The sequence below is a fragment of the Canis lupus genome, chromosome 8 (assembly GCF_003254725.2).
Source record: "Canis lupus dingo isolate Sandy chromosome 8, ASM325472v2, whole genome shotgun sequence".
Classification (NCBI taxonomy): Eukaryota; Metazoa; Chordata; class Mammalia; order Carnivora; family Canidae; genus Canis; species Canis lupus.
The window spans coordinates 44,210,445-44,236,870 of NC_064250.1; the positions used below are offsets into that span (position 1 = coordinate 44,210,445).

General features: G+C 43.8%; 1 protein-coding gene and 3 long non-coding RNA genes across 39 annotated transcripts in view; 1 reads left to right on the forward strand and 3 right to left on the reverse strand.

Annotated features, from left to right (window-relative positions):
- Positions 1-26,426, forward strand: part of LOC112657802 (nucleoside diphosphate-linked moiety X motif 6-like) — an 84,666-nt gene that overhangs the window by 40,658 nt on the left and 17,582 nt on the right. For 7 of the 36 annotated variants that reach the window (XM_049113307.1, XM_049113308.1, XM_049113310.1 and 4 more), the window contains one exon: positions 15,848-15,985. The exons of 2 other annotated variants lie outside the window; for them this stretch is intronic. In XM_049113307.1, coding sequence (XP_048969264.1) covers positions 15,848-15,985 — 138 coding nt within the window. Of the gene's footprint in view, positions 1-313; positions 591-3,765; positions 3,904-6,251; positions 6,267-7,863; positions 8,118-12,395; positions 12,673-15,847; positions 17,747-17,834; positions 17,890-18,523; positions 21,551-26,426 lie in introns of those variants that run through there. 27 more of the 36 variants (XR_007412412.1, XR_007412411.1, XR_007412408.1 and 24 more) reach the window with 20 other exon arrangements.
- On the reverse strand, positions 1,873-4,397 carry LOC118355402 (uncharacterized). The gene is made up of 2 exons (XR_007412430.1): positions 4,212-4,397; positions 1,873-2,087 (listed from the first exon to the last, which is right to left on the reverse strand). It is a non-coding gene; the product is annotated as an uncharacterized LOC118355402 (long non-coding RNA).
- On the reverse strand, positions 7,909-10,192 carry LOC112657806 (uncharacterized). The gene is made up of 3 exons (XR_003135320.3): positions 10,095-10,192; positions 8,381-8,579; positions 7,909-8,045 (listed from the first exon to the last, which is right to left on the reverse strand). It is a non-coding gene; the product is annotated as an uncharacterized LOC112657806 (long non-coding RNA).
- On the reverse strand, positions 13,955-16,431 carry LOC118355400 (uncharacterized). Its single transcript, XR_007412431.1, has 2 exons — positions 16,294-16,431; positions 13,955-14,169 (listed from the first exon to the last, which is right to left on the reverse strand). It is a non-coding gene; the product is annotated as an uncharacterized LOC118355400 (long non-coding RNA).

A 26,426-nucleotide genomic window follows, 5' to 3' on the forward strand; every position in this document is an offset into this window, starting at 1 on the left:
GCAGTTCTTCGTACGGACCCATGTTCTCAGTGCTATTTAGAAGGAGGATCGCTGAGTGTGTAGTCCAGTGTGTGCTGACCTTGGTAGGAAACAGACAAACCGTTTTCCAATGACCTCTATAGTTTTGCATCCCACCCGCCCTCCCCCGGCAATAGAGGAGAACTATGGTTGCTTCATATCCTCCTTGGCCCTTGGTATTGTCAGTCTTAACATTTGTTTTTGCCACCCCAGCGGCTGTGTCCTGGCATCTCACTGTGGTTTAAAATGTTTCTTTATTAGAGATAGCTGACACACAGTGTTACATTACTTTCAGGTGTACAATACAGTTGATTCCACTTCTTCCAGTAAGTCCTGCTCTGCTCGCCACAAATGAAGCTACCATCTGTCACAATGCTGTTGCAACATCATTGACTATATTCCCTAGGCTGTGCCTTTTATTCCCGTGATTTATTCATTGGCGGACAGTAGATCCTGGTGCCAAGTGCCAATGCAGAAACACATGTTTGACAAGGACATAGTAAACAGGGGCTCAGACCTGTCGTGGATGAAGATCCAGGCCACTCTACCACATAAGCCACCTGGACGAGAAGGTAAGAGAGCTCTAGAAAAGACGGACAGATCACAATGGCTCAGAGTGGCACTCCTGTTGATTCTCTCTTGCTGTGTCCTTCCTCGACCCTTTGGTGCTATTCTCACCTGGACTCCATACTTTCAGAAAGAACTTGGATCTGAGGCCTGAGGCATTTCCATAGCACTAATGTACCACACGTCCCTTATGGGACCCTCTTCTTCTCTTGCACGATTTCTGAAGCGATCTCTTCCTGTTCCCTTTTGTGTAAATGTTTTGTCCATACACGTATCAGACGGTCAGTTCTGCCTCGTACTTTACAGACAGCCTGTGCTCAGGCATTTCCTAAGGTATGAAATGTGAGTTCCTACGACTCCAACAGCCAGGGGCCTTAAGCCGTGATGTATCAGTCAGGGATGGACAGTTCCTCCTGTGATGGTTTTATAATCAAGACACAACGGGGGCACATGGGGGGCTCAGTCAGTTAAGTGTCTGCCTTCAGCTCAGGTCATGATTCCAGAATCCTGGGATGGAGTCCTGGGTCAGACTCCCTGCTCAGCAGGTGAGTCTGCTTCTTTCCCTCTCCCTCTGCCCCTCTCCCTCCTTGCTCGTGCATGTGCGCCCCCCCCTTTCTCTCTTTCACTCACTCTATTTCACTTCACTGTCTCTCTCAAATCAATAAATGAACTCTAAAAAAAAAGTGATAAAGATACAATGCCAAGCTCATTCTGCTGGAATACCTCAGGTTTAGCATAGCCCAAAAGGAATAATGAGAATAGCGGGAATAATGGCATATATTAAGTGCCTAACGTGTTCCAGGCCTTTCTTGGGTGCTTTCCTCTGATCACCACAAAATCCTGGCAAAGTGCATTGCATCTCCCAATGTAACATGGACCTTGAAACTCACGGCCTGAGGCTTTGTCCAGGAGCCCGTACTTGGCAGGCGGTAGGTAGATCTGTTGGCACCCATGTGCCTTGACGGAAAAGTTCTTACCATCCTACCATATCTTCCAACTGTCACTTTAAGTGCCATTTGTTTAACAGGAGCAGTAAAATGAACAAATAACAGAAATCTAGTATATGGCCAATTGGGAGATGGTCCAAAAACTTGTTAAATCTGATGCATACCCATGCAAACAAGGTCTGCTACCCAATCATTTGTGAAACGCTGGATTCCACATCCTAACAAGAGTACTACTGGTCTCTTGCTAATGAATCTAAGAGTCCTCTACTATCCCCGGTAGGAATAGTAACAATATGGCTAGAAAGGAAATGTTACATATATTAAAAGAGACGACCTCATGTTAAATGGCCAACTCGTTTTATTTTAAGATGACAACCTCAGAGTGTCTAAAGGACTATGTAATTATCAGAGTGATTCTTGATCATTTCTCCTGGTCCTACCAATATGATTTTCGTCATCTGGCACATCCAGTTAGTATTCACTTGCGTCTAGGTCATTTTTGTTCTTCATCCTCCTCTTTTATATCTTCTAAGTGATGAGAGGCACCAGTGATGCCTGAAATCAGAAAAAGACTTAAGCGAATAATCAGTAGAAGTATTGTTTGGTGTATACTAAAAATTATTCTGGTTCGAAAACCATATTCTCTGTCAGGTGGAGGGCCACTATCTATACTACCACCTGCTCCTTTCTCTTCACATGTTGGGGGTTTCCAACCTCTCATACAGTGACAGTGTTTCTTGCTGTTACACACCCCTCTGAAATTGCATGTACTGACATCACAGTCAAAACCCATGTCTTGATAAAAAGTACAATTCTGATTCAAGCAGTATTTTCCTGGGCCACATGTTGCCCCATCCACAACTAGCCCCATTTCTGGGATCTCTGTCCCATGGTGTGCATCGTATCCAAAGCATTTTTCTTGATTAATACCTGTTACTACTATGTGACGAAATGTAACATGGTCACCTCCACCAGGAATTTCTTCAACATCACGACAGTGCAGCATTCCACAAAGAACATCATCTTCTTCACATCTAACAGGTTTTCCTCCTCCTCGTACCACCCTCACCCCACAGTTCCCAAATCGATCACCTAATACGTTCAGTTTTTCATAGCATGCTGGTGCAGCATCTTTTATTCCATAGCCAAAAAGGGATTGACACTGCATATCACGATCAGTACAGTTTCCTCTCACACAGACAGCTAACGTTGAACATGGGGTTCCATCCTGGGTGTAAACGTCATTAGGACAATTATGCGATGTCCCATCACAGTATTCTGGGAGATCACAAATACCGAGTATGTCCCTGCAAAGCAGTCCAGGTTGAGCATATTTGCAGTTAACGCAACAGGATCCTTCGCTGCAGTCACTCCCAAGGGAAAAGGCACAATTGGTCTCACAACATTTATTGTCATTGCAGTCTTTAAGGGAGCCACAGTCACATTCTTCCAACTGATTTCTAATCTTGTCACCACAACGAGGAGCTACATAAGGAAAATTGGTGTATGGTACATTTGGTATGCTCATACAAGGATCCCATCCACTAACTCGACGGTGCAGGCTGTCATAAGAACAATTACTCAACATATCCATTAAACCAGGCTGTTCAGTCATGACACAGTGGCTTCTTCTAAAACATTTACAACCAAATACATCATGGACAAGGTTTAAGCTGTGACCTAAGGTGTGTGCTGAAATACCCCCAGCCAAGAATATGTGATAATTTGCTACATACACAAACATTGCTCCCCAGTTGGGGTTGCATGTTCCACCATGGTGGGCAAAGTATATACTTCCTACAATCTTATGTCCTGTAAGAAGTAGGGAAGTATCATGTTCAATCTTAGAGAAAAATCCATAATATTTCCACAAGCCAAAGTCTTCTACAGCAGAATATGCTGATTTTTTCTTTGTTATTTCTACATGATCCCGATCATTCCATATGCACAAAAGACGTACATAGACATTTATAAGAGATTGTTGGTAAATTGTGTGAAGTATGCTGTTTATCATTACCACACCCTCTATTGCCTGTGTTATATTAGGCCTCATCAAATATAAAGAGTGAGAAATTGTGTAGTGAATTTTTAAAAATTTCCTATGTGACTGCCACAAATACACTGGGCCTGCTCTAGGAGTTCCAGCAAGCATTGCCTCCTCATATGCTTGATCTGTATCTTGCTCTCCAATCTTACACTTTTGAGCCTCTGATGATCTTCCTTCTGTCACAAGCAGGGAAACCACGTGCTCAAATGTGGAAGAAGCCTCCAGCGGTTTTATTTCATACGTGAAGTCATCGACCTGCAGCATGCCACGCAGACCCCCATTGCAGGTGTCCAGCGTGCCCATGGACCCAGGGACCCCTTCCAGGTAGCTGTAGTAGTAGCAGTCTCGGGGGACAAAAGGGTAGTCCTCCTGCATGGCACCCTGATCGTTATCGGTGATCACAGGAAAATGTCTGGGCAGCAGGTTCTTCTTAACTTTCATGTGAACCACATGTCTTTGCCCCCTGAAGTGAATCTTATAGGAGAGGTGGCCTTGTCTCTCCATTCCACCCACCCTGTGGGACACCTTCCTGGGGATCACGACTTCAGAGGAAGTGAAGCGCCATCCTGGGAGGGCACGGGAGCAGCAGCCTGGGGACAGGAGTAGCCAGAGCAGAGGCAGCCAGAGATTACCTGTCAAGTGGGCCTGGGCCCAGGCAGGCCCCATAAGTGAAGGAGCCTGTGACCACAGAAGATGTAAACAGGCGGGAGGTAGGCAAGATGATCCCTGAAACAGCAACTTTTCTAGCGGTGGAGTCCTGAGGAGAGCAGAGAGGGACTGGGGACTAGGCCTCCCCAGAGGGGGTGGGTGGGGGTGGGGGTGGGGGGGAGGCAGAGAAGCTGTTACATAATAATGATGTGCTCAGTAGGGGAGGCTGTGCTCAGTGAGCTGGGTGTCTGAGCACAGGGGACCTAGAGAAGAGAAAAGATGGGAGGCACTGGGAATAGTAGTGTGTAGTGTGTCCCTGGGCCAAAAGGTCCCACGGTCTCTTGGAGAAGGCACACGGGAAGAATCAGTGCACTTGGTGGAAGTTCAGTGAGGGAAGGGCTTCTCTTTCTCAAACTAAATGGCATAAGCGATCGACACATAATTAACACGGAGGTTGGAGAGGACAGTGGGAGCTTCTTCAAATAATGTTGAGGAGAGAGTTAGATTCCCTCACACTTTACAACACTTGAGTGCACTTGGCGATGATTTAGGAAAGAAATTGTAAATGGAGGTCATGAGCAGAAAAGTTAGCGTGTATAATAAAACAAGTCAGTCCCCAGACTTTTAGAGCCACTCGTACATTGTTTCAGCCCACAACAGCCATAGGCACAGGGAGAACTGTGGTATGGGTGTCCCACCCCTGTCTGGCAAGGCTGCGGAGGTAGGATCGCTACCGCGGTGTACCTGGAAGGCAGGCCTTCCACTCTAGTGGGTCCAGGAGGTGGGATGGGATCCCCAGAGAGAGGAGCATGGAGCCAAAGAGGATTACTCTCTTGCCCTAAGGTTCTGGACTTGCTTGGGATCTGTCACTCCTTTCTTCCCTATTTCTTCCTTTTGGAATGGCAGTGTACATCCTTTGCCTGTCCCGCTGTTGTACCTTGGAGGCATCTAACTTATTTTATTTTACTTTTTTTGTATATTTTTTTTATTGGAGTTTGATTTGCCAGCATATAACACCCAGTGCTCATTCCGTCAAGTGCCCCCCTCAGTGGCCGTCACCCAGTCACCCCATCCCCCTGCCCACCTCCCCCCTTCTGCTACCCCTTGTTCGTTTCCCAGAGTCAGGAGTCTCTCATGTTCTGTCACCCTCTCTGATTTTTCCCACTCATGGTCTCTCCTTTCCCCTATAATCCCTTTCACTATTTTTTATATTCCCCATATGAGTGAAACCATATAACGTTTGTCCTTCTCAATTGACTTACTTCACTCAGCATAATACCTCCAGTTCCATCCACGTCGAAGCAAATGGTGGGTATTTGTTGTTTCTAATGACTGAGTAATATTCCATTGTATACATGGACCACATCTTCTTTATCCATTCATCTTTCGAAGGACACCGAGGCTCCTTCCACAGTGTGGCTATTGCGGACATTGCTGCTATAAACTTTGGGGTGCAGGTGTCTCCGCTTTTCACTGAATCTGTATCTTTGGGGTAAATCCCTAGTAGTGCAATTGCTGGGTCGTAGGGTAGCTCTATTTTTAACTCTTTGAGGAACCTCCACACTGTTTTGCAGAGTGGCTGTACCAGTTCACATGCCCACCAACGGTGCAAGAGGGTTCCCCTTTCTCCACATCCCCTCCAACATTGGTTGTTTCCTGTCTTGTTCATTTTCACCATTCTCACTGGGGTGAGGTGGTATCTCATTGTGGTTTTGATTTGTATTTCCCTGATGGCAAGGGATGCGGAGCATTTTCTCATGTGCTTATTGGTCATGTGTATGTCTTCTTTGGTGAAATTTCCGTTCCTGTCTTTTGCCCATTTCATGATTGGATTGTTTGTTTCTTTGCCGTTGAGTGTAATAAGTTTTTTATAGACCTTGGATGCGAGCCCTTTATCTGATACGTCATTTGCAAATATCTTCTCTGGTTCCGTTGGTTGTCTTTTAGTTTTGTTGTGCAGAAGCCTTTTATCTTGATCAAGTCCCAGTGGTTCATTTTTGCTTTTGTTTCCCCTGCCTTCACAGATATATCTTGCAAGAAGTTGCAGTGGCCAAGTTCAGAAAGGGTGTTACAATTGAACCCAAAAGCATAAGTATCTAGGAATAAACCTAACTAAAGAGGTAAAGGATCTATACCCTAAAAACTACAGAACACTTCTGAAAGAAATTGAGGAAGACACAAAGAGATGGAACAGTATTCCATGCTCATGGAGTGGAAGAATTAATATTGTGAAGATGCCAATGCTACTCAGGGCAATTTGCATGTTCAGTGCAATCCCTATCAAAATACCATGGACTTTCTTCAGAGAGTTGGAACAAATCATCTTAAGATTTGTGTGGAATCAGAAAAGACCCCGAACATCCAGGGGAATATTGAGAAAGAAAACCAGAGCCGGGGGCATCACAGTGCCAGAGTTTAAGTTATACTACAAAGCTGTGATCATTAAGACACTGTGACACTGGCACAAAAACAGACACAAAATCAATGGAACAGAATAGAGAACCCAGAAATGGGCCCTCAACTCTATGGTCAACTAATATTTGACAAAGCAGGAAAGACTATCCACTGGAAAAAAGGACAGTCTCTTCAATAAATGGTACTGGGAGAATTGGACAGCCACGTGCAGAAGAATGAAACTAGACCATTCTCTTACACCAGACACAAAGATAAACTCAAAATGGATGAAGGATCTAAATGTGAGACAAGAATCCATCAAAATCCTAGAGGAGAACACAGGCAACACCCTTTTTGAATTAATTAATTAATTAATTAATTAATTTATTTATTTATTTATTTATTTATCTATTTATCTATTTATTTATTTTTATTCAGAAAATATCCACAGATTATTGAAAGATCCAGAGTGAGGCTTGGTCGGAAGGTGCTCTGAATTAATCTGGGCCATCATGTGGCCAATGTCACATTTCACTCATCTTTTCTCCCCATTTGCTCCAGGCATGATCTCCTTCGGTCCAAGTAGCATACAATTCACTTCTAGAGTGATTAAAGCTCTGGAAGGGGATGGAGTCTAGAGGGGAATGCCAGCTTGGTCCGGTTCTGAGAGGAGCCCTCTTCGGGGCTGCAGACTGCTGGATTCTGAAGGCTTAAAGAGACTCGTGTGTGTGCTTGTGTGTGTGTGTGTGTGTGTGTGTGTGTGTGTGTGACTCATAAACTGTTTATGGTGTCTTTAGGATGCAGTGTGGACAGAGAACGGTCTCTCACAGACAGAGAATCTTTATCCCAGTGAGTTGGCTCATTTGTCGTTTTCATAGGCAACTGGAGTCTTCCTCTGGGAATACTCAGAACTCCTCAGTCCCCACCATGTACACAATACACTACAGATGGTGGTGTCACACACAGGATGGACACCAGGTGCAGTGCCGCATGCTGGGGATGCCTTTGTTGAAGTAGGACAGGAAGGTGTGCACAGGGTGTCAGGCTGTAGGCGACCACATGCCCTGTCTGTGTCGGATTCCCCAGCTCACGGGGGCCCATGGTCCCAGCGGCACCAGGGTCACCCTGTTGTCCACAACTATGGGACCGACCTTTAAAGTCACAATTAGTATTTTTAAAGATTTTACTCACTTACTTATTTATTCATTTGTTTATTTATTTATTTATTTATTTGAGACACAGAGAGAGCACAAGCGGGGAGCAGGAGGAGGGAGAAGCAGACTCCCCAGTGAGCAGGGAGACTGACAAGGGGCTCCATCCCAGAACCCCGAGATCACAACCCGAGCCGAAGGCAGACGCTTAACTGACTGAGCCACCCAGGCGCCCTCAAGTTGGTATGACATATCTTCTTTTCCACTTTGGAGCTAATCAAGAGAGGAAAAGAGAAAAGTTGCTATGCAATGTATTTTGTTGAATAATATACAGAATTCATAGTCTGGCACCGTGTCACCTTATATATGAAAGGATGTTGTAATGAGACATAGTGAATACTCCTAGGAAACTACTGGGATGATAATCTCTCCTAAAGGACTCAAAGGCTTCCCCCCCAGTCCTGTCAATTTTTATTTACAAAAATAAGCAGCATTTGAGTACTGATCTCTTTTTCTCCTCATACCAGAAAGGAAACAAAGAACATGAACAATCTACCTCCTAGCCAGAAAAAAAGTGTTTTATAACCTCAAAACAAATGTTTACTCACCAAGAGCCGTAAATGGCTCAAATTGGAGATTTTGGTGGGATTTTCATCAGTAACTAAACTACTGAAGCTGCAAACCATCTAGGGAGCCATCAATTGTCTATCTCCTACACTTCTGAAAACCTTTGTGTTGGAATCAATCTTTTGTTCTAATCTTTGAAGCATGACCACTGTAAAATGACCATATTCATTCGGCTGGCACCTGAAAAACATGGAGCATGAATTTGTAGAATGAACAAATGAGCAATTTTTCCTGTGTGCTTAAAGTCCGATATGGCTCCGTCACTGAAGTGCAGGGTGCAGAAAGCATAAATCCCTAGTGTGAGTCCACCCGCACTCCACAAATGAGGGCACTGAGGTCCAGAGAAGGACAGTGACTTGGCCAAGGTCACACGGCAAGCAGAACCCAGGGCTCTGACTCTCAGTTCAGAGAGGCCTGGGACTCTGAGATGGGCATCCTCCATGCTGGATCTCCAGCGCCCCCAGCCCCCACCGGGCAGAGAAGGAAGCATGTGAACCTCAGAGGGCAAGACAGATGCCAGACCTGGGGCAGTGGCAGACGTGCATGTTTTGGAAGTGCCCTGAGGGCTCTGACTGCCTCACACACACACAGCCTGGAATAGAGAGGAGCAGACTGGGCCTGAGGGAGCAGCCATGCCAGGAGTGGGAAGTGGCTCTTGCCCCACGGCCCAGGAGAAGGGACATGGAGATGGCCTGGCAGGGCTGCTGGGTGGGAGTCGGAGGAGCAGGTGGCTGCTGGCCTTTTGGCCACCACCGCTTGCTCAAATTCCCCTACCCAAGTGTGACTGGGAGCCACTGAGCCAGGGGTCACATGTCCCCCAACCCCTGTTTCTTTGCCTCATCCATCATAGCAGGCCTCACCTGCTGTGATTGGCTGTGTCCCCTGCCTTGTGCATCCCTGTTCTCAGACTGGGAGTTTTCCAAGTCAGATTAACCCTGTGTTCCCAGCGCCTAGCCCGGGTCCCAGCCCAGATAGGCAGATATCCAGTGACCGTTTGGGACAAGCCAGGGGGATGAGTGCTAATGGTGGAGTTTCAGGCCCACAGATATGGCTAGCCCTCATCAAGACAGTCCCCTTCAGCAGGACCACACACAGTTCTGGGCTTGCCTGATGCAGAGTGAGAGGCATGGCTACCCGCATGGGGATGGGGCCGAGGTGAGGGAAAGGGTGCCCGAGGGCTGTGACAGGGTCTTGGGGGAATGTGAAGACTGCAGTCGGGTGACTGGTGCTCCACTGGGTGGAGAGCAAATTGGCTCGGGCTTGGAGCTGGGGTTGCAGCAGGGAGCAGGATGGGTGGGTGAGATCCTTACAGAACTCAGTCCAGTGGAGGGGACAGAGGACAAATGAGAAAAGCAGCCAACAGAAGACGCCTTGTGTCAGGGAGGATCTCCTGAGGAGAGGACATTTCAGCAAGACTCGGGGTTGAGAAGAAGCTGCAGTGCAGGGTGGGGACAGCCCCCAGGTCGAGGGCACAGAGGCCGGCGTGCCGGGAACCCCCAGTGTAGTGGTAACGAAGTGAGTGGGAGAGTGGGCTGAATCCTGCAAGGGACAGGAAGGGCTTCTCAGAGGTGGCAGGGATACCCCGCGCACACACGCGCGCGCGCGGGCTTCAGGGATGCTTGGCAGAGCCTGGGCGCCCTATCTTGGTCACCGTCCTCTTGGGTCAACAATGCTGACACAGCCACATCCTCTTACCTGGGCAGGGTGGGGCAGGTTTGGGGAGCAGTGGGCCTGGACCGTTCTCCGGAGATGGTACCCCGTCACATCCACCTTCTTTGTGGCAGCTACCCTTACTGAGGCCCCCAGGCGGCAGGCGCTTTGTGAACTCACCTTTCTCCACTATCCTCACAGTGACCAGGTGGTGAGGAGTCAGGCCCAGGGGGCCCAGAGACATGCTAAGACTCATAGCCAGCAGCAGCAGAACTCACACACCTACACAGGATTTGGGAGCAATGTCTAGACTACCCCCTTCACCTCTGCCCAGAGCAAGGGCTCTCCGACCCCCTCCCTGGCTCTGGCAGGTGACTGAACCAGCCTCGAGAGCCCAGTGGCCCGGAGAGCTGCACCTGCCCAGACCCCGGTACTTGAGGATCCCCCTCTCCAGCCTGTGACACTGTGAGCCCCCCAGGTGGTACTCTGCAAGGCTGGGCTTCAGTGACTTGATATTATTGTACTGGAGTATAGTTGACATCCACGTGACATAGTTTCTGGTCCACAACAGTGAGTGGGCCAGTGTAAACATCACCACAGCTATGCCTCTCTGACAAGTGCAGCTACCATTGTCACCATACGTGGGCCACAGAGATTGGATGGATGGATGGATGGATGGATGGATGGATGGATGGATGAATGGATGGGGTGGATCGGGTGGATAGGGTGGATCGGGTGGATGGGGTGGATGGGGTGGATGGGTGGATGGGGTGGATGGGTGGATGGGGTGGATGGGGTGGATGGGTGGATGGATTGATTTTTTCACCGTCGTCTTTAGATCACGTTTCCCAAAACCCAGGGTTTCTTGAGAGGCTGAGTAAGCCCCAGAGCGGCCCCTCCCAGCCCTTGACCTTACTCCCATGGCAATGGATCACCCTGGACAGGGTCCTGGGTGTCATTCATTGTCTCCAATAGTTTGAAGGGGGTCTGAAGCTCTAAAACGTTGGCAAGTTCAGAGCTGGAGAAGAATTGGCTCCAGCAAACCCAGCCTTCCCATGCCCCCACAGAGAGCAACAGTTAAACTGCTACCCACAGACAAAAACAGCTCTGGCAGATGTCTAGAGTTCACTTAGAGCGTTTTAGCAACACGGTGGAACAAAATCACCCAGAACAGTCAATCATACCAGAAGAGAGGGAGCCCTTCATTTTGCCTGCATCATCCCATGCCCAGCCCAGCATTGTTGAGCACCGAGACAGAACTTCCCAGCTAGAAATTTTCCCTCTTACCAGGAAAGGAAGAGCAGAGTGAATGAACAGCTTCTTCAGCCTTGTGGGGGTGGGGACACTGCACAAGGGTACCATGTCAGGCAATAAGTGGAGTCCTAGCTGACACACAGCCCACAGTGGGTTCAGTGGTCTGCAGCCCAAGCCTGGGGTCGCTTCCCCGAGTCTCCAGGTATATGACTGGGCTTGGTGTCTTTGGCAGTTAGAACAACATCCCCACAGGGTGCTTGGCATGTGGAGTAACAGCTCTCATCGTCACACTGCAGGTGGAAGACTCTTCGTTGTAGTTGTTATTTTTAAAGGGAGATTTCTTGAGGTATAACTGGTATAGATTATAATACGCCAAATGTATGCGGTCATGACGCCGCTACCCCAGTCAAGACACGGAACATACCCTTTGCCCCCAAGACCTTCCCTGTGCCCCTTTGCAGTCAGCCCCTTCCCTCCAGTCCCTGACGACCACCAATCTGTTCTCTGTCCCCACAGTTTTGCCTTTCCCCCGATGTCATAAGAAATAGAGCCACACAGTCCTGCAGTCAGTCTACTGGATCTGACTTTGTTCACTCAGCATGATTTTGAGATCCACCCCCATGTTGTTGCGTGAGTCAGTAACTGGTTGCTCTTTACTGCCAAGTAGCAGTCCATCATGTGGCTATACCACTCTTGGTTGATTCATTCGCCGCTGATGGACATTTGGGTTGTTTTCACTTGGGGGCTATTGTGAACAAAGCTGTTGTGAGCATCTGCCTGCAGTTCTTCGTACGGACCCATGTTCTCAGTGCTATTTAGAAGGAGGATCGCTGAGTGTGTAGTCCAGTGTGTGCTGACCTTGGTAGGAAACAGACAAACCGTTTTCCAATGACCTCTATAGTTTTGCATCCCACCCGCCCTCCCCCGGCAATAGAGGAGAACTATGGTTGCTTCATATCCTCCTTGGCCCTTGGTATTGTCAGTCTTAACATTTGTTTTTGCCACCCCAGCGGCTGTGTCCTGGCATCTCACTGTGGTTTAAAATGTTTCTTTATTAGAGATAGCTGACACACAGTGTTACATTACTTTCAGGTGTACAATACAGTTGATTCCACTTCTTCCAGTAAGTCCTGCTCTGCTCGCCACAAATGAAGCTACCATCTGTCACAATGCTGTTGCAACATCATTGACTATATTCCCTAGGCTGTGCCTTTTATTCCCGTGATTTATTCATTGGCGGACAGTAGATCCTGGTGCCAAGTGCCAATGCAGAAACACATGTTTGACAAGGACATAGTAAACAGGGGCTCAGACCTGTCGTGGATGAAGATCCAGGCCACTCTACCACATAAGCCACCTGGACGAGAAGGTAAGAGAGCTCTAGAAAAGACGGACAGATCACAATGGCTCAGAGTGGCACTCCTGTTGATTCTCTCTTGCTGTGTCCTTCCTCGACCCTTTGGTGCTATTCTCACCTGGACTCCATACTTTCAGAAAGAACTTGGATCTGAGGCCTGAGGCATTTCCATAGCACTAATGTACCACACGTCCCTTATGGGACCCTCTTCTTCTCTTGCACGATTTCTGAAGCGATCTCTTCCTGTTCCCTTTTGTGTAAATGTTTTGTCCATACACGTATCAGACGGTCAGTTCTGCCTCGTACTTTACAGACAGCCTGTGCTCAGGCATTTCCTAAGGTATGAAATGTGAGTTCCTACGACTCCAACAGCCAGGGGCCTTAAGCCGTGATGTATCAGTCAGGGATGGACAGTTCCTCCTGTGATGGTTTTATAATCAAGACACAACGGGGGCACATGGGGGGCTCAGTCAGTTAAGTGTCTGCCTTCAGCTCAGGTCATGATTCCAGAATCCTGGGATGGAGTCCTGGGTCAGACTCCCTGCTCAGCAGGTGAGTCTGCTTCTTTCCCTCTCCCTCTGCCCCTCTCCCTCCTTGCTCGTGCATGTGCGCCCCCCCCTTTCTCTCTTTCACTCACTCTATTTCACTTCACTGTCTCTCTCAAATCAATAAATGAACTCTAAAAAAAAAGTGATAAAGATACAATGCCAAGCTCATTCTGCTGGAATACCTCAGGTTTAGCATAGCCCAAAAGGAATAATGAGAATAGCGGGAATAATGGCATATATTAAGTGCCTAACGTGTTCCAGGCCTTTCTTGGGTGCTTTCCTCTGATCACCACAAAATCCTGGCAAAGTGCATTGCATCTCCCAATGTAACATGGACCTTGAAACTCACGGCCTGAGGCTTTGTCCAGGAGCCCGTACTTGGCAGGCGGTAGGTAGATCTGTTGGCACCCATGTGCCTTGACGGAAAAGTTCTTACCATCCTACCATATCTTCCAACTGTCACTTTAAGTGCCATTTGTTTAACAGGAGCAGTAAAATGAACAAATAACAGAAATCTAGTATATGGCCAATTGGGAGATGGTCCAAAAACTTGTTAAATCTGATGCATACCCATGCAAACAAGGTCTGCTACCCAATCATTTGTGAAACGCTGGATTCCACATCCTAACAAGAGTACTACTGGTCTCTTGCTAATGAATCTAAGAGTCCTCTACTATCCCCGGTAGGAATAGTAACAATATGGCTAGAAAGGAAATGTTACATATATTAAAAGAGACGACCTCATGTTAAATGGCCAACTCGTTTTATTTTAAGATGACAACCTCAGAGTGTCTAAAGGACTATGTAATTATCAGAGTGATTCTTGATCATTTCTCCTGGTCCTACCAATATGATTTTCGTCATCTGGCACATCCAGTTAGTATTCACTTGCGTCTAGGTCATTTTTGTTCTTCATCCTCCTCTTTTATATCTTCTAAGTGATGAGAGGCACCAGTGATGCCTGAAATCAGAAAAAGACTTAAACGAATAATCAGTAGAAGTAATGTTTGGTGTATACTAAAAATTATTCTGGTTCGAAAACCATATTCTCTGTCAGGTGGAGGGCCACTATCTATACTACCACCTGCTCCTTTCTCTTCACATGTTGGGGGTTTCCAACCTCTCATACAGTGACAGTGTTTCTTGCTGTTACACACTCCTCTGAAATTGCATGTACTGACATCACAGTCAAAACCCAAGTCTTGATAAAAAGTACAATTCTGATTCAAGCAGTATTTTCCTGGGCCACATGTTGCCCCATCCACAACTAGCCCCATTTCTGGGATCTCTGTCCCATGGTGTGCATCGTATCCAAAGCATTTTTCTTGATTAATACCTGTTACTACTATGTGACGAAATGTAACATGGTCACCTCCACCAGGAATTTCTTGAACATCACGACAGTGCAGCATTCCACAAAGAACATCATCTTCTTCACATCTAACAGGTTTTCCTCCTCCTCGTACCACCCTCACCCCACAGTTCCCAAATCGATCACCTAATACGTTCAGTTTTTCATAGCATGCTGGTGCAGCATCTTTTATTCCATAGCCAAAAAGGGATTGACACTGCATATCACGATCAGTACAGTTTCCTCTCACACAGACAGCTAACGTTGAACATGGGGTTCCATCCTGGGTGTAAACGTCATTAGGGCAATTATGCGATGTCCCATCACAGTATTCTGGGAGATCACAAATACCGAGTATGTCTCTGCAAAGCAGTCCAGGTTGAGCATATTTGCAGTTAACACAGCAGGAACCTCCATTGCAGTCACTGCCAAGGGAGAGGGCACAAGTGGTGGTGCAACACTTATTCTTAGAGCACTGTTTTAAGGAGCCACAGTCACATTCTTCCCTCCTGTCCACGACCAGGTCACCACAACGAGCAGCTACGTAAGGATAATTGGTGTATGGTACATTTGGTATGCTCAAACAAGGATCCCAAATATTGACCTTGTGATGCAGTCTGTCATAAGTACAATTGCTCATCATATCCAATAAATCAGGCTGAGGAGCCATGACGCAGTGCTTTCTTCGAAAGCAAATACAACCGGGTGTATCATGAACGGCGCCTAAAGTATGACCTAGGACATGTGCTGAAATAGTCGCAGCCAAAAATAAGTGGTATCTTGCTATATATACGTATGCCACGCCCCAGTTAGGATTGCATGCTCCATTGTGTTGGCCATAATAGGAGGCCTCCAGTATTGGTTCTGCTGAAAGAACCAGTGAAGTGTCATGAGGAATTTCGTCAAACCAACCCCAGTATTTATTCACACCAAAATCAGCCATGAGATCTTGAATATTAAAGAAGCTATCCAGATCCCACTTATCGACTCTATCCCATATGCACAAAACACGTAAGTAGACATCCAGGAGGGCTGGTTTGAAGATGGTATGTATTATGTTGTTCAAAATTACTACATCCTGTACAATACGAGTGTAATTTCTGTCGATCACAAATACTGAGAGAGTAGTGGTGTAATGGATTTTAAAGTATTTCTTATGTGGCCACCACAAATACACAGGGCCTGCTCTAGGAGTTCCAGCAAGCATTGCCTCCTCATATGCTTGATCTGTATCTTGCTCTCCAATCTTACACTTTTGAGCCTCTGATGATCTTCCTTCTGTCACAAGCAGGGAAACCACGTGCTCAAATGTGGAAGAAGCCTCCAGCGGTTTTATTTCATACGTGAAGTCATCGACCTGCAGCATGCCACGCAGACCCCCATTGCAGGTGTCCAGCGTGCCCATGGACCCAGGGACCCCTTCCAGGTAGCTGTAGTAGTAGCAGTCTCGGGGGACAAAAGGGTAGTCCTCCTGCATGGCACCCTGATCGTTATCGGTGATCACAGGAAAATGTCTGGGCAGCAGGTTCTTCTTAACTTTCATGTGAACCACATGTCTTTGCCCCCTGAAGTGAATCTTATAGGAGAGGTGGCCTTGTCTCTCCATTCCACCCACCCTGTGGGACACCTTCCTGGGGATCACGACTTCAGAGGAAGTGAAGCGCCATCCTGGGAGGGCACGGGAGCAGCAGCCTGGGGACAGGAGTAGCCAGAGCAGAGGCAGCCAGAGATTACCTGTCAAGTGGGCCTGGGCCCAGGCAGGCCCCATAAGTGAAGGAGCCTGTGACCACAGAAGATGTAAACAGGCGGGAGGTAGGCAAGATGATCCCTGAAACAGCAACTTTTCTAGCGGTGGAGTCCTGAGGAGAGCAGAGAGGGACTGGGGACTAGGCCTCCCCAGAGGGGGTGGGTGGGGGTGGGGGTGGGGGGGAGGCAGAGAAGCTGTTACATAATAATGATGTGCTCAGTAGGGGAGGCTGTGCTCAGTGAGCTGGGTGTCTGAGCACAGGGGACCTAGAGAAGAGAAAAGATGGGAGGCACTGGGAATAGTAGTGTGTAGTGTGTCCCTGGGCCAAAAGGTCCCACGGTCTCTTGGAGAAGGCACACGGGAAGAATCAGTGCACTTGGTGGAAGTTCAGTGAGGGAAGGGCTTCTCTTTCTCAAACTAAATGGCATAAGCGATCGACACATAATTAACACGGAGGTTGGAGAGGACAGTGGGAGCGTCTTCAAATAATGTTGAGGAGAGAATTAGATTCCCTCACACTTTACAACACTTGAGTGCACTTGGCGATGATTTAGGAAAGAAATTGTAAATGGAGGTCATGAGTAGAGAATTTAGCATGTATAATAGACGTTTCTTATAAAGTTATACTGCCCTGCAATCAAGCGATCCTGCCCTAGGGAATTACCCATGAATACTTAGTGTATGAATGTTCAGTATAATTCATGAATTTATTCTACAACCTGGGAATAAACAGCCGGAATTTAACAGATGAGTCAGTAAACAAAACTGGCTTAATCCCAGTGAGATAATCCCTTCTAAATCAGAACTAACTTCTGATCATGTAGGAATAAGGATTTATCTCCAAGGTATTGTGATGACAGAAAGAGTTAGACCAAACGAACCTAATGTAGGTTTTAATTTGGATGAAATCTGGTATAGTCTAAAATGGGCTTAGTTTATGAGACTAGAATTTAAATCTGTAGTTTCCTGATGTGGCAGTGGAGGAATGGAGGGAACTTTCCGAAGGAAAAGTGACAGGAAATTTATGTATATTGATGAGGGTGTGCTGTGGAGTGAATGTTTGTGGCCCTGCAAAATTCAGAGGTTGAAATGCCAAGCCCCAGGTTGGTGGTATCAGGAGGTGGAGCCTGTGCAAGGTGATCGTGTCATGAGGGTGGAGCCCTCAGGAATGGGATTATTGTCTTGACAAAAGGTGCCATAGAGAGATCTCTTGCCTCTCCTGCATGTGGGTTTTCAGCCAGAGGTACCATCTCTGAAGCAAGAAGCGGCTCTCACTAGACAATGAATCTGCCAAGCTGGTGACTTGATCTTGACCTTCCTGTTTCCACAACAGTGAGAAAGAAGCCAGCCAGTCTATGGTATTTTAGTATAGTGACTAAAAGAAGTTAAATTCATAGTGTTTACACATCAAAAGTCATCAATCTCTACCTTAAAATCTAGGTATATTATTGTATGCTATGTATACCTCAAAAAAAGTTAATATTTTTCATTGAAGAATAATTAACATACAACATTTTATTTGTTTCAGGCATACAACAACTTAACGTAATATACATTGCAGTATTGTCACCACAATAAGCCTTGTAAGCATCTATCACTGTACAAATTTATTTCAATATTATTGACTGTATTGCCCATGTTGTACATTACATCCCTGTGATTTATTTATAATGTTTCTTTGTAGCTGTTAATCCTCTTCACTCATTTTGCCTTTCCCCCAACCCCTCCCCTTTTGCAAGGACTAATCTTTTCTCTGCATCTAGGAGTCTGTGTTTTGATTTGTTCGTTTGTTTGTTTTGTTTTTGAGATTCAACTTGTAAGTGAAATCATGAAGAATTGTCTCATCTGACTTACTCAGCCTCAAGGTCTATCCATACTGTTGCAAAATTTCATTGTTTTTTATCGCTGAGTAGTATTCCATTTTATATACGTGCCACATCTTCCTTATCCATTCCATCCATGGGTGGACTTTGAGGTTGTTTTCATATCTTGGTTATTGTAAATAATCCTGCAACAAACATAAGGGTGTACATACCTTTTAAAAGTATGTTTTTGTTTTCTTTGGATTAAAACACCCAGAAGTGGAATTTCTGGTTATATGATTGCTCTGTTTTGTTTTTTTTTTTTTTTTTTTTTAACAACAAATACCCACAATTTGCTTCAACCTTGATGAAACTGGAGGGTATTTTTTTAAAATTTTTTATTTATTTATGATAGTCACAGAGAGAGAGAGAGAGGCAGAGACACAGGCAGAGGGAGAAGCAGGCTCCATGCACTGGGAGCCCGACGTGGGATTCGATCCCCGGTCTCCAGGATCGCGCCCTGGGCCAAAGGCAGGCGCCAAACCGCTGCGCCACCCAGGGATCCCTCTGTTTTTAATTTATTAAAAAGATTTTATCTATTTATCTATTTCTTTATTTGAAAGAATGAGAAAGCTCAATCGAGTGGAGGGAGAGGGATTGGAAGAGAATCTCCAGAAGACTCCATGCTGACTGCAGAGCATGATGTGAGGCTCAAATCCTCAGATCATGACCCAAGCTGATCAATCTGTAAACTTACTGAGCCACCCAGATGTGCCAATATTTTTAATTTTTGAGGAGCCTTCATACTGCTTTCCATAATAGCTATATCAATTTATGTTTCTATGTACAGCATGCAAGAGTTCCGCATTCTTGTCAACACGTGTTTTTTGTCTTTTTCATAATAGCCATTATTAGGTGTAAGGTGTATCTCAGTGTGGTTTTGATATGCGTTTTCCTGATATTATTAATGTTGAGCATTTTTGCATGTGCTTGTAGGCCACCTGCATGTCTTTAAAAAAATGTCTATTCACATCCTTTGGCTATTTTTAATGATTGTTTATTTTGTTTGTTAATAGATTATATGAGTTCTGTTTATATTTTGGATTTTAACCCCTTATTAGATATTTGCAAATATTTCCTTCCAGTCTGTAGTTTGTTTTTTCATTTTGTTGATGGTCTTCTTTCCTGTGCAGAAGCTGTTTAGTTAGAAATATTCCATATGTTTAATTTTGCTTTTGTTTCCCTTGCCATTGGAGCCACAGACATAAAAAAAAAATTGCTAAGACCAATGTCAAGGAACTTACCACTTATGTCTTTTCCTAGCAGTTTATGATTTCAGGTCTTACATTCAAGTCTATTTTGAGTTGATTTTTTTTAAGAGAGAGAGAACTTGAGCAGGGAGAGGTGGAGGAGTAGAGGGGGAGAGGGAATCTTTTTCTTTTAAAATTTTATTTATTTATTTATTTTTTAGAGAGAGAGAGAGAGAGAGAATGCATGCCCATGAGGCAGGGAAGGGCAGAGGGAGAGGAAGAAAGACAATTTCAAGCAGACACCCTGCTGAGCTTGGAACCCAATACAGGACTCGGTCTCATGACCCTGAGATCATGACCTAAGCTGAAATCAGGAGTGGGATGATTAACACTTAAGCCACCCAGGTACCCCTTTTTTGAGTTGATTTTTACATACAGTGTAATATAGTGGCCCAATTTCATGCTTTTGAATGTAGCTATCCAGTTTTCCCAACACCATTTATTGAAGCCATTGTCCTTTCTCTATTGCACATTCTTGTCTCCTTTGTCATACATCAATTCACCATGTATGTGTGTGTTTACTTCTGGGCTCTATTCTGTTCCATTGATCTATGTGTCTATTTTTATGCCAATACCACACTATTTTAATTACTATAACTTTGTAAATAGGTTGAAATTGGTGGGAGTGATTCCTTTGGTTTTGTCTGTCTCTCTCAAGGTTGTTTTGGCTATTTGAGGTCTTTTGTGATTCCACAGAAATTTGATATTGTTTGTTCAAGTCATGTGAAAAACATCATTAAAATTTTTATAGGGATTGCATTGAATCTGTAGATTGCTTTGGGTAGTATGGACTTTTTAATACTATTGATTCTTCTAATCCACTGGCACACAATAACTTTCTATTTCTTTCTTTCTTCTTCAGTTTTTTTCATCAGTGTTTTATAGTTTTAAGAATACATCTTTGGGCAGCCTGGGTGGCTCAGCGGTTTAGCGCCGCCTTCAGCCAGAGCATGATCCTGGAGACCCAGGATCGAGTCCCACGTCGGGCTCCCTGTATGGAGCCTGCTTCTCCCTCTGCCTGTGTATCTGCTTCTCTCTATCTCTCTCTCTCTCTCTCTCTCCCTGTGTATCTTATGAATCTTATGAATAAATAAATAAATAAAATCCTTAAAAAAAAGGAATACAGATCTTTCATCTCCTCGGTTAAATTTATTCCTAGGCATTCTCTCTCTCTCTCTCTCTCTCTCTCTCTCTCTCTTTGGTATTCTCTTTTTTTGATGCAATTATAAATGAGATTGTTTTCTTGATCTCTCTTTCTGGTACTTGATGATTAGTGTATAAAAATGCAACAGATTTTTCCATAATGATTTTGTATCTTGTGACTTTATTGAGCTCATTTAGTAGCTGACTAGCTTTACAGTGGATTCTTTAGGATTGTCTATATGTAGTATGTCATCTGAAAATAGTGAATTTTACTTCTCCCTTAACAATTTGGGTGCCTTTTATTTCTTTTTCTTACTTAATTGCTGTGGCTAGGATTTCTAAACTATGTTGAATAAAAGTGCGGATAGTAGGCATCCTTTTCTTGCTCCTGGTCTGAAAGGAAAAGATTTCAGTTTTTCACTGCTGAGTATGATACTAGCTGTGGGTCTGTCATATATAGCCTTTATTATGTGGAGGTATGTTCCCTCTATATCCAGTTTATTGGAGTTTTTATCATAAATGGGGATGTTGAATTTTGTCAAATGTTTTGTCTGCATCTGTTGAGATGATTATGATTTTTATCTTTTTCTAATTGATTTCCTGTTTCATACCACTGTGGTCAGGAAAAATGCTTTATATGGTTTCAGTCCTCTTGAATTTATTGAGATTTGGCTTTTGGCCTAATATGTGTTTTATCCTGAAAAATGTTCAATGTGCACTTGAGCAGAATGTGTATCTTGTTACATTTAGTAATTTCTGTACATAGCTGGCCTGTTAAGTCATTGAAGATCAGTGTTTCCATACTGATTCTGTGTCTGGATGATCTACCTATTGATGTAAGTGCAGCAATAAAATCACCCACTATTATTGCATTTCTGTCAATTTATCCACTTAAGTCTGTTAATATTTTCTTTATATATTTTGGTGTTCCTATGTTGGCTGTATATATATTTATAAATGTTATATCTTCTTGCTGGATTGATCACTTTATCATTATTTAGTGTCCCTCTTTGTCTTTTGTTACAGTGTTTAAAGTCTATTTTGTCTGAGTATAGGTATACCAACTTTCTTTTCTTTTCCATTTTCATGGAATATATTTTTCCATCCCTATACTTTCAGTCTGTGTGTGTCCTTACTTCTGAAGTGAGCCTCTTACAGTTAGAATATAGATGGCTTTACAGCCACTCTATGATTCTTAATTAGAGAATTTAGTCTTCTTATATTGAAAGTAATTATTGATAGGTATATATGCATTGACATATTGTTAATTGTTTTTAGTTTCACTCTGGTCTTTTTTTCTTCTCTCTCTTCCCTGTGGTTTGATAACTTTCTTTATGTTATATCTAGATTCCCTTCTGATTTTCTTACTATAAAGTTTTGCTTGGTTACCATGAGGTAACAATAGATAATAGTCTATTTTAAGTTGATAGAAACTCAAATTAGAACATATTTCAAAACTCTACATTTTGACTTCTCCTCTAAATGTTATGTTTTTCATGTAACTTTTTACTTCTTTTTATTTTGTATATCCCTTAACTGATTATTGTAATCTTATCTTTGTCTTTTAGCCTTCTTAGCATCATTATGAGTGATTAACTCACTACCTTTACTATGTATTTACCTTTTAGTTTCTAGCGTGATTTTTACTTTCATGTTTTCCTACTAATTAGTGTTATATCACTTCAGCTTAAATAATTTTTAATTTCTGTAATATTTTTTAAGGCTAATGTAGTTATAATGAAATCCTTTAGCTTTTGCTTATCTGGAATACTCTTTATCTCTCCTCCAAATCTAAATATACTTTGACAAGTAGAACACACTTCATTGGTAATTTTTCCTTTAAGAAGTCTGAATATGCCATGCCACCCTCTCTGGCTTGCAAAGGTTCTTCTAAGAAGTTTGCTGATGACCTTATATGGTTTCTTTGTATGTAACAATTTATTTTGCTTTTGCTGCTTTTTAACATTCTCTCTTTATATATAACTTTTGACATCTTAATTATAATGTGTTGATGGGGCTTATTTTGGCTTCCTCTAATCTGGGACTCTATGGCATTCCCAGACCTAGATGTTTCTTTCCTTCCTTATGTTAGAGAAAGTTTCAGTCATTATTTCAAAGACGTTTTCTGCCTCATGCTCTCTCTCTTTCTGGAACCTCTATAATGCAAATGTTATTCTTCTTGATGCTGTTCTAGAGGTCTCTCTGCTTGGCAAGAAGCCTGCTTCTCTCTCCCCATCTGCCTGCCACTCCCCCACCTGTGCTCTCTCTCTTTCTGTCAAATAAATAAGTAAAATCTTTAAAAAAAAATCAAACATATAGTAAAGGTAGCAGATCAGTCACTTATAAAGCTAGTATGAAGGTTAAAGGAAAAAAATAATAAAATCAATTGTATCTAAAAAATCAGTAAAGGGATTCCAAAATAAAAAGATGCAAAATTTGGTATCATATAGGTCAAACACTGAAGAAATAAGTAAATGTAGTGCTTTTAGGATGTGTTCAAACTTAAGTGACCATCAACTTAATATAGATTGCTATATACTTAGGATGTTATCCACAAACCTATAATAGATTCACAAAAAATAAAGAAAAAGGAATCCAAACATAACACTAAAGAAGTTCATCAATCAAAAGAAGATGTGGTCTATGTATACAATGGAATCTCACTCAGCCATTAGAAATGACAAATACCCACCATTTGCTTCGACATGGATGGACCTGGAGGGTATTATGCTGAGTGAAAGAAGTCCATCGGAAAAGCACAAACATTATATGGTCTCATTCATTTGGGGAATATAAAAATTAGTGAAAGAGAATAAAGGGAAAGGAGAGAAAATGAGTGAAAATATCAGTGAAGGTGACAAAACATGAGACACCTAACTCTAGGAAATGAACAAGGGGTAGTGGAAGGGGAGGTGGGCAGGGGGTTGGGGTGACTGAGTGATGGGCACTGAGAGGGACACTTAGCGGGATGAGTACTGGGTGTTATGCTATATGTTGGCAAATTGAACTCCAATTAAAAAAATTTTTTAAAAGTTCATCAATCACAAGGAAAGAGTAACAGAAGAAAGGAAGAGAGGAAAATTACAAAAAAAAAAAAACCTGGAAAGTAATTAACAAAATGGCAATCCTTTAAAATTTAGGTGTTCTAAATGCTCCAATCAGAAGACATAGGATAACTGAATGGATTGAAAAATATTGAGACCCATCTTTTGCTGCCTACAAGGGATTGACTTCAGACCCAAAGTCACATACAGAATGAAAGTGAGGGAATAGAAATGAATAATCCATGTGAATGGAAGCAAACAAAAAGCTGGGGTAGCAATACTTAGATCAGACAAAATAGACTTTAAAACAAAGACTATAATAGACAAAGAAGGACATTACATAATGATAAAAGAATCAATCCAACAAGAGGATATAATTGTAAATATCCAAATGCATGCAACATAGCAGCACCTAAATATATAAAGTAAAATGAACAGATATAAAGGGAGAAATTGACAGTAATAAAATAATGGTAGGGGACTTGGGCACCCCACTTACATCAATGGATAGATTATCCAGTTAGAAAATCAATGAGGAAAAAGTGGCATTGAATGAAATGTTAGAACAGATGGATTTAACAAATATATACAGAACATTGCATCCGAAGACAGAGTACACATTCTTTGCAAGTGCGCATGGTACATTTTACAGGATAGATCATATGTTAGGACACACACAAAAAAATCTCAGTAAATTTAAGAAGACATATTAAGCATTTTTTTCTGACCATGATACGAAAGTAGGAATCAATTACAAGCAAAAAAACTAGAAAAAAACCAAACATGTGGAGACTAAACAACCAATGGATAAAGGATGAAATCAAAGAGGAAATTTTAATAATACTTTGAGTCAAATGAAAATGGAAACACAATGGTTCAAAATCTTTGAGACACAGCAAAAGCAGTTAAAATGAAAGTTTATAGTGAAATAAGTCTACCTCAAGAAAAATAAGAGATCTCAAATAGACAATCTAACGTTACACCTAAAAGAACTAGAATAACAAAAATAGCCCAGAGTTAGTAAAAGGATGAAAGTAATACAGATTAGAGTGGAAATAAATGAAAGAGAAACTTAAAAAAATAGAAAAGAATTAATGAAACAAAAGTTACTTTTTTGAAAATAAATCAAGTTGATAAACCTTTAGCTAGACTCATTAAGAAAGAAAAAAAGACTAAAATAAATAAAATCAGAAATGAAAGAAGTGAGGGAGGGGCAAGATGGCGAAAGAGTAGGGTCCCCAAGTCACCTGTCCCCACCAAATTACCTATATAACCTTCAAATCATCCTGAAAATCTACGAATTCGGCCTGAGATTTAAAGAGAGAACAGCTGGAATGCTACAGTGAGAAGAGTTCGTGCTTCTATCAAGGGGAAGAAATAAAGAAACAAAAGGCATCCAAGGGGGAGTGTCCCCAGGACAGGAAAGCCCCACCTGGAGAAGCAGGAGCTTCACCAAACTTCCTGGAGGGAAAGGCGCTTGCAGGGAGTTGGAGCAGGACCCCAGGAGGGCGGGGATGCCCTCAGGCTCCCGGGGGCACTAACAGGGCACCTGCGCCCCGGGGAGAGTGCGCCGAGCTCCCTAAAGGGCTGCAGCGCCCATGGCTGGACCCCGGAGCAGCTCGGAGGGGCTCGGGCGGAGGGGGCTGCGGGGCCGGGAGCTCGAATCCAACAGCTCAGGCCCGGGAGCCCAGGGCGCCGGGACACAGCCCAGGATCCGGCCTCCCCCCGGGACAGGTAGAGGCCAGGAGGGCCCAGGACAGCAAGGACGCTCCTGCCCCGAGCTGAGCAGATCAGCGGCCCCGCGGCGGAGCATCCAGGCCCCTGCAGACCGAGAGCTCTGTAGTTACTGCAGGAGCTGAATCCAGGGCTCCAGAGCTGGCCGCCGCCACTGGGGTTGTTCCTCCTGGGGCCTCACGGGGTAAACAACCCCCACTGAGCCCTGCACCAGGCAGGGGGCTGAGCAGCTCCCCCAAGTGCTAACACCTGAAAATTAGCACAACAGGCCCCTCACCCAGAAGACCAGCTAGATGGACAAGTTCCAGGGGAAGTCAAGGGACTTAAAGTATACAGAATCAGAAGATACTCCCCCGTGTTGTTTTGTTTTGTTTTGTTTTGCTTTGCTTTTTGATTTCTGTTTGCTTCCCCCACCCTTTTTTTTCTTTCTCTTTTTCTTCTCTCTTTTTTCTTTTTTTCTTCCTTTTTTCCTTTTCTCTTTTCTTTCCTTCTTTCTCTCCTCTCTTTTTCTCCTTTTCCCAATACAACTTGTTTTTGGCCATTCCGCACTGAGCAAAATGACTAGAAGGAAAACCTCATCTCAAAAGAAAGAATCAGAAACAGTCCTCTCGCCCACAGACTTACAAAATTTGTATTACAATTCACTGTCAGAAAGCCAATTCAGAAGCACTATTATACAGCTACTGGTGGCTCTAGAAAAAAGTATAAAGGACTCAAGGGACTTCATGACTGCAGAATTTAGAGCTAATCAGGCAGAAATTAAAAATCAATTGAATGAGATGCAATCCGAACTAGAAGTCCTAACGACGAGGGTTAACGAGGTGGAAGAACGAGTGAGTGACATAGAAGACAACTTGATGGCAAAGAGGGAAACCGAGGAAAAAACAGACAAACAATTAAAAGACCATGAGGATAGATTAAGGGAAATAAATGACAGCCTGAGGAAGAAAAACCTATGCTTAATTGGGGTTCCTGAGGGCGCCAAAAAGGACAGAGGTCCAGGATATGTATTTGAACAAATCATAGCTGAAAACTTTCCTAATCTGGGAAGGGAAACAGGCATTCAGATCCAGGAAATAGAGAGATT